Here is a 9910-nt window from a genome sequence, read left to right as displayed (position 1 = left end):
GTGGCTAAGTGTGCTGGGAGTCGGCCCCCCGCAGCCGTCCTGCCCTGCCCAGGGGTGCTGCCCGTGTCGGGGCCGCCTGTTCCTTCCCTCTGCGCCACACGCACGGCTGGGCTGGGCTCAGCCCAGGGCCTCGCCAGCACGGGCCCCCTTGTGAGCCCTGAGCTGCCACCCGAGAGCCACGTCCCCGGCGCTGGAGGTGGGGACCCTCCCTTGTTTCCCCGTTTCCCTCCCCCGAGCCGAGGGTCATTCACGTCGTCTGTTTCAGGCTCAGGCCCCTGGACATTGAGTTCATGAAGCGCCTGAGCAAGGTGGTCAACATCGTCCCTGTCATCGCCAAGGCCGACACGCTGACCCTGGAGGAGAGGGTCTACTTCAAGCAGCGGGTAGGTCTCGGGGCAGCCTGGACAAGCCGCAGGCCTGGCAGGGCCACCCCAGCCCCAGGGGCACTGCCTGTCACTCTTCACAGGCCGGTGGATGCTGGGGGGTGGTCCCCGGGAGGCCCCAGCTCCCCTCGTCTCTCAACAGCAGCTTCCCGTGAGGTCTGTTCTCCCACAGCCCCCGAGATACAAGGTCTGGGGTTTGGAGAAGACACAGACCAGGCGGACGGCGACCCTCCCTTCCAGGCTGCAGAGGGGCTGTCAGATACAACCTGCCTGGTTCTTATTAGAGCAAGAGAATCCCAAAGAGACAGTCTCTGCAGGGGACGAGTGGCTGCTTCTCCTCTGCCACAGTGCGAGGCCACGGCCAGCGGGTGGGGAGGGGTGTCCGAGCAGGAGGGCGAGCCCTGGGTCGCTTCTTCCTAGCAGGTGGCTCGTCAGAACTGCCTGGGGAACTTTTAAGCCCTGAGGTGCCTGGGCTCCGGCAGAGGCCCTCTGAGCTACCTCCCGAGCTCAGCCCCCACCCCGGGGCCGGGCGCCAGGGATTTTCCCAGCATGCCGAGGGAAGGACTGTCCACTGCGCAGTGTGTGCATCTGCTGCAGGGACGGGAGCGAGAAGCCCTAGGAGGCTCAGCTCTGTGCGTGGGCAGACGTGCCGCTGTCACCGGGCGCGCCTGTCGAACAGCACCTTGCTGGGCCGTGTCAGGGTGCGGGCGGTTTACACAGGCAGGTGCGCGCTGGGCTGCAGGAGGGTTGGGGGCTGCGCCCAGGGGGTTTCTAGGTAGGGATTCGGGGCCGAGGACTCGGCCGCCCTGAGTTATTTCCTCGGGGGTGTGAGGAGCTGGAGAGGAGGACGGGAGCCCCTCAGGACCTGCGGCGTTGCTCACGGAGGCGGGTCTGCAGCTGACCCCTCCCCTCGGGAGGCACGAGAATGGGGGACCACCAGGGTCACAGCCCCCAGAGCCCTCCCCTGACCCCATCCTCGGGCAGCTCGTGGTGTGGAGGTCACGTGTTGGGCAGACTCCGGTGGGTGGGCGGAGCTTGCCTCGGGGACGTGCCACATCTCTCCCCATCCACAGATCACCGCGGACCTGCTGTCCAACGGCATCGACGTGTACCCCCAGAAGGAGTTTGACGAGGACTCCGAGGACCGGATGGTGAACGAGAAGTTCCGGGTGAGTGAATCCGCCAGGACCTGCTCCCGGGACCCTCAATTCCTGCTGGAGGGCGTGGCGGGGTGGGGGTTCCCGCCCTGTCTAGGGGCTTTGGGGGGATGGCCTTGAGCCCTGAGGATGTATCCTCTGGGCCAGGAGGGGACGGGGCCCAGGGGTCCACACCGGCCCTCTCAGGCCGAAGTCTCTGGCCAGGGGCTCAGAGCAGCTCTGCCCAGGGGAGGGACGGGCCTTTGCACACACGTGGCCAATGCCACCGCCCTTCCCCAGGAGATGATCCCGTTTGCTGTGGTGGGCAGTGACCACGAGTACCAGGTCAACGGCAAGCGGATCCTGGGGAGGAAGACCAAGTGGGGCACCATCGAAGGTACTGCCGAGCCGGCCCGATGCTGGGAGCTCTGGAAACCTCAGCTCTTGCATTGCCCTGCCCTGTGGGAGGGGGTGCGTGCCTGTCCAGGGGCCCCATCCCAATCTCCCATGGGGCAGGAAGATACCCAGGGAGGCGGGCGCCAGGATGAGGGCCGCCAGGTTCTGGGTGTGGGGGCCGGCTGTTCTCAGGCAGCTGTGTGACCCCGGACAAATCGCTCAACCTCTCTGGTCCTAGAAAAGGGCTCGGCTGTAGCTCTGTCCAGCTCTGAGAACCAGACAGACCCTCGGACCTGCCCCCTTGCAGGAGTTCCCAGGACCCCCACGCCATAGTGCCCTGTGGCTGCTGTAACAAATGAGCACAACTGGGGACCTCAAGCAGCGGGCGTTTGCTCTCTTGGTTCTAGCGGCCAGAAGTCTGAAATCGAGGTGTCAGTGGCAGGCTGTTTCCTCTGGAGGCCCTGGGGGAGAATCGTCCCCGGCCTGTCTCCTCCTGGTGGCTCCTGGCAGCCCTTGGTATCCCTTGGCTATAGACACGTTGCTCTGATCTCTGTCCCGTTGCCACAGGGCCTTTGACCTTGTGTGTGTCTGTGTCCTCTTCTTATGAGGACACCGTCATTGGACTTAGGGCCACCCTAGGTGGATGATCCCATCTGGAGATCCTTAATTAAGACCTTCCAGCAAGCTCACAGTCGTGGGGACCAGGGCTGGGGCTCAGACGTGTCTTTTCCGGGGCACAATTTAACCCACCACGGTGCTAACACCCTGGGCTGGGCGTTCTTGTACTCTTCCTCTCTGTTCCTTTCCTCCTCGTTAGAACGCAGGGAAAAGGGGAGTGGAACGTAGGAGGGGAGGCCACTTTGTTCCTTGAGAGCGACTTGGCTGGAAAGCCCAGTGGGGAAGGGAGCAGAAAGTCGTGGCTCTGTGAGTTTGGGGTGAGTCTCTCAACCCTCCAGGCCTCCGTCCGCACCGTCCAGAGTGGCGGGTCTGTGCGCCAAGCCTCTAGTAAGTTGGGAGGATGTCCACGGACCCCTGGAGCTTTGGGGGAGCGATTGCTTTAAGAAACTGGTTATGGGCTGGGCGCGGTGGCTCACGCCTGTAATCCTAGCTCTCTGGGAGGCTGAGGCGGGTGGATTGTTTGAGCTCAGGATTTCGAAACCAGCCTGAGCAAGAGCGAGACCCCGTCTCTACAAAAAATAGAAAAATTAGCCAGGCGTGCTGGTACACGCCTGTAGTCCCAGCTACTCAGGAGACGGAGGCAGGAGCATCGCTAGAGCACAGAAGTTTGAGGCTGCCATGAGACATAATGATGCCACTGCACTCTTCCGGGTGACAGAGCGAGACCCTGTCTCAAAAAAAAAAGTTACAGTGACAGCTTCCAGGCAGGAAGCACTCACTGAGCCCATTGCATCCTTGGGCTCCCTGGAGGGTCCCCCTCCACCCTCCTTGCGGGGAGGAGATGCAGCCGGGCAGCAAAGCTGCCGAGGGTGCCAGAGCCCTGCAGTGGACACCCTGGAGTTAGGTCGTGGAGAACATGTGGGCCTTTCTCTCTGGGGGTCTGCCCTCCTCCCTGCCGCGCCCCTGCCGGGACCACCACGTGGGAGCTGGCGGGTTGGGTGCAGCCTGGTGTTTTCCAGCGTCTGTCTGCACTGTCAGGCTCTTCCCTGGGCCGGCTCCCCTCGGCCCCTCCTCTTCCAGTTCCTCTCTTCCTCTGCCCAAAGAAATCTGGCTGTTGAGGAACCTTTTTAAGAAAAGCACGTTTCCAAGGCCTGCGGGGGCGGGGCGGGGCAGCTGGGAGATTGGCAGGCCTCTTCTGCCCCCTGGTGGCCAGCCCAGTAAGGGACGCTGTCGGGAAAGAGCAGCCGGGAGGGGACCCTGCCCTCCGACGGCACCAGCAGCTCACGTTAGCAGAAGCAGCCCCAGGGAGCTGTAAGGACGGTTCACACACCCCGTGAGGACCCTGGAGACTTCCCCAGAGCACCGATGGGCTTTTAGACCAGGGACCTCGTGAGTTGAAACTTGACCCGAGAAGCGGCCACTAGGCTCACCTGGCAGGTGTGGCTGTGAAGCGCCTTTTCCTTGTTCCTGGCTCCCACATGGTGTGCACCGTCTCCCGGGACCTCTCCCATCCTTGGAGACCACCTACAGTTTGCCAGGAGGGAGGCGGGAGGTAGAAACCACACCACGAACTCACCTCGTCCTGTCCCTGAGGGGTGAATGACATCATCATCCCCATTTTGCAGATGAGGAAACCGAGGGTCAGAGAGACCCAAATAACTTGCCCAGGCCAGGATGCAGAGATCACACCGTCAAACCGTGACCTGCGAGAGCTCGGTTTTTCCTGCCAGCCCTCGCCACCTTGCAAAGCTAGATGAGAATGTGGGTCAGCCGGCAGCAGGGTCTGGTGTGGACACAGCCATGCGGGGTCAGCATGTGGGGGAGGCCCAGGGCCAGGCAGGAGGCGGATGGCACAGAACTGAGAGCCCTCGAGGGCCGGGCAGGATGGAGCCAGGTGGGCTTTGCCCGGCCAGGCCCTGCCTGCCGCCTTATTGAGCGAAAACCTGACCTTTTAACTCTGAGAAGAGTCACATGGCTCTGCGATGGGACAGCCGGGAGCCAGGTGTGTGAGTTCCGAGTCCTGCTCCGGCCTCAGAGCTCTGGAGCCTGGACAGACGCTTCCTGCGTCCTCTAAGCCCCACTTTCATAAGACGACAAAAGCGGGATCGTAGTGGGTACCTTGCAGGGCGTGTGCGGTGGGGACTGAATTGATCAGTCGTGCGCGAAGAGCACCTGGCAGGAATAGCTCCTGACAGTGACCTGTTCGCCTTCTCCGCCCCTCACTAGAAGATCCCGTTACATGATAATTATGCAGACGCGGCACTGTGTGGCCATAAGTTACAAAGCACAGCAATGACATGACCCTCTGCAATGGCCACCAGCGTGCTTTGGGGGCGCCTATGGTGCTTGTGGACCCCCCACCCTGTCTTCATGTGTCCCCTGGAAGTGACCGCTGTCCTGAGCTTGTGCCCGGCACACCCTTGGGTGTTGTGTGTGTGCCACATGCGCCTGTCCCTGAGCAGTGCGGTGTTTGGTTGCTGGCTCTTGAGCTTGACGCGAACGCAGCCCGGGGTGCGTGGCCTCTGTGCACGCGTGTCCCCTGTGCGTGTGCCTGAGCACAGGTGTGGTGGGCGAGCCGTGTGGGACGACAGCCAGGGGCCACAGGTTTCTTCAAAATCTCTGCCCCAGTCCCAGCCCCTGCCTCTCTTCAGGGCTCTGCTGGGACATCCTGCTCTTCCCGGGAGCCCTCCCTGGTCACCCCGGTGGTGCGGGGGCCCCACTTTCTTCGCTGTGGCTCTTCCACACTCTCGGCTTGGTCACTGTGCCACCTCCCTACTAGCCTGGAACCTTCTGGGGAGCAGGAGCTGGGTCTGTGCAACCACCCCAGTTCTCACCTGCAGGGCGGCGACTCCCCTCCCTCCCCCATCCCCTCCCAAAGGGCTGTCCTGGAAGCCACTCTCAGCACCAGCATTACTGGGCGGGAGGGCTGGGTGGGGACCAGGGAAGGGCTTCCCCGCCAGGACACTAAAGCCCCTGCTGTCTCCTCTCCTCAGTGGAAAATACCACACACTGTGAGTTCGCCTACCTGCGGGACCTGCTCATCAGGTGAGAGACGGGGCTGGGGCAGTGCTGGGCGCAGGAGCTGACAGCCTGTGGCCCTGAAGGCGCCTGAGAGGGGCCCACGTCAGTGGGGGGTGGGGGGCAGAGCAGGTGCGTCCTGCCCTCTGCCTGCCTGTCCTCAGGAAGACCTCAGAACCCATTTTCTAAATTTATAAAAAAAACCCACTTGGAAATGAAGTAAGAGGCGAAAACCCTTTTTAGCCCACGTGAGGTCACCTGGGTGGCAGGGCCGCGCTCTGACCCACCGAGGCCTGGGCCCCTTCGTCAGCAGGTGTCTGCTGAGGCTCTGGCGGGCAGCGGGGGCGTCCTCAGCTCCGATCCCAGTGGCCCGTGACCCCAGCCCCTTTGACCTGGCCGAGGCTCCTCGGTTCTTCGAGCCCAGGCAGGGAGGGGACAGCCCCAGTAGGGAGGGAGCGGGGTGGCCCCAGAGCAGCACAGAGGGTGGGGCCAGGGGGAGGGGGCCTTCCAGGAGCGACCCCCGCCCTCCCCCATCTCAGAGAGCCTGGCCCTCCCAGCGCCCTTCCCATGTCTTTCCTCTTGAGCCGCCAAGGAGAGAAAGTCTGAGCCCAGGACTTTCTTTCCTGGGGGGCAGGAGGGACACAAAAAGGGAGACGTGTGTTAGAACATGTGTGTCCTGAGAGACTGACCCTTGCTCGTCACCTGTGCCCAGCCCTGGGGGGAGCCGCTCGGTCGAGGTGGGGCGGGCCGAGCAGGGCAGCCGCCACGCCTGCCCGTGGCCCCCGCGCTGACCCGCCTGCGCCGCCCCCAGGACGCACATGCAGAACATCAAGGACATCACCAGCAGCATCCACTTCGAGGCCTACCGCGTGAAGCGCCTCAACGAGGGCAACAGCGCCATGTCCAACGGCGTCGAGGAGAAGGAGCCGGAAGCCCAGGAGATGTAGACGCCTCCCCCGCCCCCCCGGACCCTGCCCCCGAGTCCTCCCCACCCCCCGGCCTGCCCATTGCCCCATTTTATTTTATATAATTTTCTCCGTTTGTCATCGTTCTCCGCCCCTTTGACACGCTGCCATGTAACAAGATAAGGTGCGTCCTCTGGAGTGCGTTTGTCATTAGCCCGCTGAGTGCGGGCGCGGGGTGGGCGGCCCTCGGGCTGCAGGCGGCCTCCCCGGCCCTGAGGTCTGGGGGCAGCTGGACGGTAGCCGAAGGAGGGGCGCAAGGACCCCGAATCGACGTGGCCCTGTGTCTCAGGCCCGGCTTCCTGAGGGCCCGGGGAGCAGCTGCCATCTGTGCCGACCCTGGTCCGGGTGGAGTTCTCAGAGATGGGGCTCCGGTGCGGACCAGGCCCCCGCAGGGCCCATCAGGAGGCTCCTCCATCCTGCTTGGCCACAGCCCCCAGAGGGTGTCGGGGCTGTGCCCAGGGGCAGATGGAGCCGGCCGGGTGGACCTGGACCCCCCCACGCCCCCCAGCTTCGTGGGCGATCACCAGACCACATAACTCAGAGAGCACCTGCCCCTACCCTGCTCCCCGGGGGAGGCCAGAGAATCCCACAAACCTCAGTTGCCGACTGCGCAGACACGGCTTGGCCCCTTGGCAGCCGCCCGCCCGTAAGCCCGTCCCGGGGCAGAAAGTGCCTTTATCTCAGCCGTCCGAGAGCCACTTGAGCCAGACAGGCCAGGTTGGAGTGGGGGAGGCGAGTCTGCACCTCCCCACCGTCCCACCGCGCGTCTCTACCTCCCACGGGGCTGCAGGGGCTGCGGACGTGCCGGGCCCCGACTGAGGACAAAAGGGAAGGAAAAACGATGCGCCCACCCCACCCCTGATTTTTGGGAAGGTCTAAGCAAGTGAATCTGGAGGAGGAGCTGAGGGAGGAAGCCGTGGAAGGTGCCGGAAGGAAGGTTGGGTGTGGGGGCATGTGGCCGTGGCTTGGGCTGGTTGGAGCGGCCTAAGTGCCTGCCCTGCCCCATGTGACTGGGGAAGTGTGTGCGTGTCCGTCCGTCTGTCCAGTCTGGTTTGGCCCCAGACTGAGTGATAGTTCCCCAATGCTCAGGCCGCCCCTGCAGCACTCACCCCTCCGTGGCTCTGGCTTTGCTGGCCCACGACCTGGGAGGTGGGGGGCCGGGTGAGCCTGGGCCCCTGCACCCCGGAGCCCCAGGAGGAGAGACGAGGGGTCCGTGTGCACAGTCCTCAGCCAGGCTGCGGAGCGAGGATTCACGGCAGCGAGGCCGGCCCCCTCACCCTCTGTCCCCAGCAGGGGACCAGCAGGGCCGTCATGGCTGCACAGCTGGCCAGAGCCCCTCCCTGCCCGATCCTGTTTTGCTCGTGGGGAGAGGGAGAGGTCAGACGAGAGCGCACACAGGTGCAGCACCTGCCTGTAGGCCCGGGCTGGCTTCCTGCGGCGCAGAGGGGCGCGGCGGGAGGCAGGTGCAGGCTGGGGGTGTGCGTGCACGTGTGTGGGAGCCACTGTCCAGCATCTCGCTCCCTCCCCACCTGAGAGAGGAAGGGCCCCCACCAAACCCTTCAGCGGGATAGTTTACTTGCCAACTTGCCGTGTTTTTGCCAAAACCAAGATTTGGAAGGAAGTGTCCATCTCTGGCGCCAGGGCCTGGCCGTGGGGTGGCGGGTGGCAACATCCCGCCCGGCTGGCTTCGCTTTCCCTCTGTGTGCCGGATCTGCGACCCGTTAGCTCCCTCAGGCTCTGTTCCGCAACAGCCTTCTGCTCGGTGCCTCCCGAGAAAATTGTCTCTTTTTGTATAAATGACTAAGTGTTGAAAGTGTATTTCCTGAAATAAATGTTTCACATGCAAACCCGGATGTCTCCGGAGTGAGGATGTTTTCTCTTTTCTGTCCCCGGGAGCAGTGTCCTCCTTTTGGCCTTGGGACCGGGTGGGGTCAGTTGCAGGTGGCAGAGAAAAGGTCAGGGCAGGTTGGATCTCGAATTCGTACTCGCAAGAATTGAAACAAACACAAAAACAAAGACTCCTGGGAATTTATGATCCCAGAGCGTTTCCCAGACAGAGCACTTGCAGAGTGAATCGTTTACTCTGCTTGGGGGTCGGGGGGGAGGAGGTTCTGGGGACTTGAGACGCACTCACTGGAAATGACAGAAAAGAGAATAGCAGATCTTAGCGTTTCAGTTAAAGGCAGGTCTGAGGGACTTCCGCAGGGAGGCGCTGTGAACCGCCTCTAGTTAGTGTGTGCTTGAAAATAAGTTTCTCTCTTGTTTTTTTTTTGTCCTGAGAGACAGAGTCTTGCTCTGTTGCCCGGGCTAGAGTGCAGTGGCATCATCCTAGCTCACAGCAACCTCAAACTCCTAGGCTCAAGCGATCCTCCTGCCTCAGCCTCCCGAGTAGCTGGGACTACATACAGGTGTGCGCCACCACCCCGTCTGGCTAATTTTTCTATTTTTGGTACAGACGGGGTCTTGCTCTTGCTCATGTTGGTTTCGAACCCCTGACCTCAAGTGATTCTCCCGCCTTGGCCTCCCAGAGTATTGGGATTACAGGCGTGAGACACGGCGCCCAGCTCCCACTTTTTCTTTTTTGGAATTGAAATCTATTAGGTCAAACCCCATGAACTGGTCAGTATTTGACAGTTGTTTCATGCCGACTTAACTCATTCTGGGGGAACTTGGCCCCATATGGACTAGAACTCCAGGCTTGGCCGAGCGAGCTTTCCTTTCACACACGCTTGGGAAGAGGTGAAGGCAGCTCTGGTCTAGCGCCCTGGTGTGTGCGTCACCCGGGTTCCTTCTCCCACGGGTCCCAGCTTCCTGCGGCTGCCGTAACACGTGACCCTACACTGTGTGGCTTAAAACAGCAGAAATTTATACTCACAGCCCTGGAGGCCAGACGTCCGAGACCGAGCGGCAGCAGGGCCCCGCTCCTCCCAAAGGCTCCCGGGAGGATCCTTCCCGGCCCCTGCCAGTTCCAGTGGCCCCGTCACTGCAGACTCTGCCTCCATCTGTTCATGATCTTCTCTCCCTTTCTGTCTCTACAAGAAAGATCTGTTAGGATTTAGGGCCACCTTAGTTCAGGTGGATATTATTTAGGTCTTTACCTTAACTACCTCTACAAAGGCCCTATTTCCAAATCAGGTTGCATTCTGAGGTCTGAGTGGGCGTGAATTTGATGTGGGGGACACGGTTCTGCCCCCTACACCATCCCCTTCCCACCATTTTCAGGGCCCCCAGATCCACACAGCCGCAGAAGTGGAAATGGGACGTGGGACTCGGGAGCTCTGGGTTCCAGGCTCACTCTGCCACCAGCAAGCTGGGGGCCTCCGGGGCGTCTCAGCCTCTCTGGGCTTCCCCTGGCTCTGTTGACCATCCAATTGCTCCAAATTTTGGAGAAGGC

At 62.1% G+C, this 9910-nt stretch overlaps 1 protein-coding gene across 6 annotated transcripts in view; it reads left to right on the top strand.

Annotated features, from left to right (window-relative positions):
- SEPT9 (septin 9) overlaps nucleotides 1-8366 on the top strand; it is a 167910-nt gene extending 159544 nt beyond the window's left edge. For all 6 annotated transcript variants that reach the window (XM_012664218.1, XM_012664214.1, XM_012664217.1 and 3 more), the window contains 5 exons: nucleotides 266-383; nucleotides 1457-1552; nucleotides 1820-1916; nucleotides 5527-5578; nucleotides 6363-8366. In XM_012664218.1, the coding sequence (XP_012519672.1) occupies nucleotides 266-383; nucleotides 1457-1552; nucleotides 1820-1916; nucleotides 5527-5578; nucleotides 6363-6498 (499 nt within the window). In that variant the 3' untranslated portion in view covers nucleotides 6499-8366. The remainder of the gene's footprint in view (nucleotides 1-265; nucleotides 384-1456; nucleotides 1553-1819; nucleotides 1917-5526; nucleotides 5579-6362) is intronic.
- Nucleotides 8367-9910: the final 1544 nt, after the last annotated feature.

The sequence above is a fragment of the Propithecus coquereli genome, unplaced genomic scaffold, assembly GCF_000956105.1.
Source record: "Propithecus coquereli isolate 6110/MARCELLA unplaced genomic scaffold, Pcoq_1.0 Scaffold871, whole genome shotgun sequence".
NCBI lineage: Eukaryota > Metazoa > Chordata > Mammalia > Primates > Indriidae > Propithecus > Propithecus coquereli.
The sequence above is the reverse complement of the archived record's forward strand: the minus strand, read 5'-3'. Positions and strand labels throughout refer to the sequence as shown.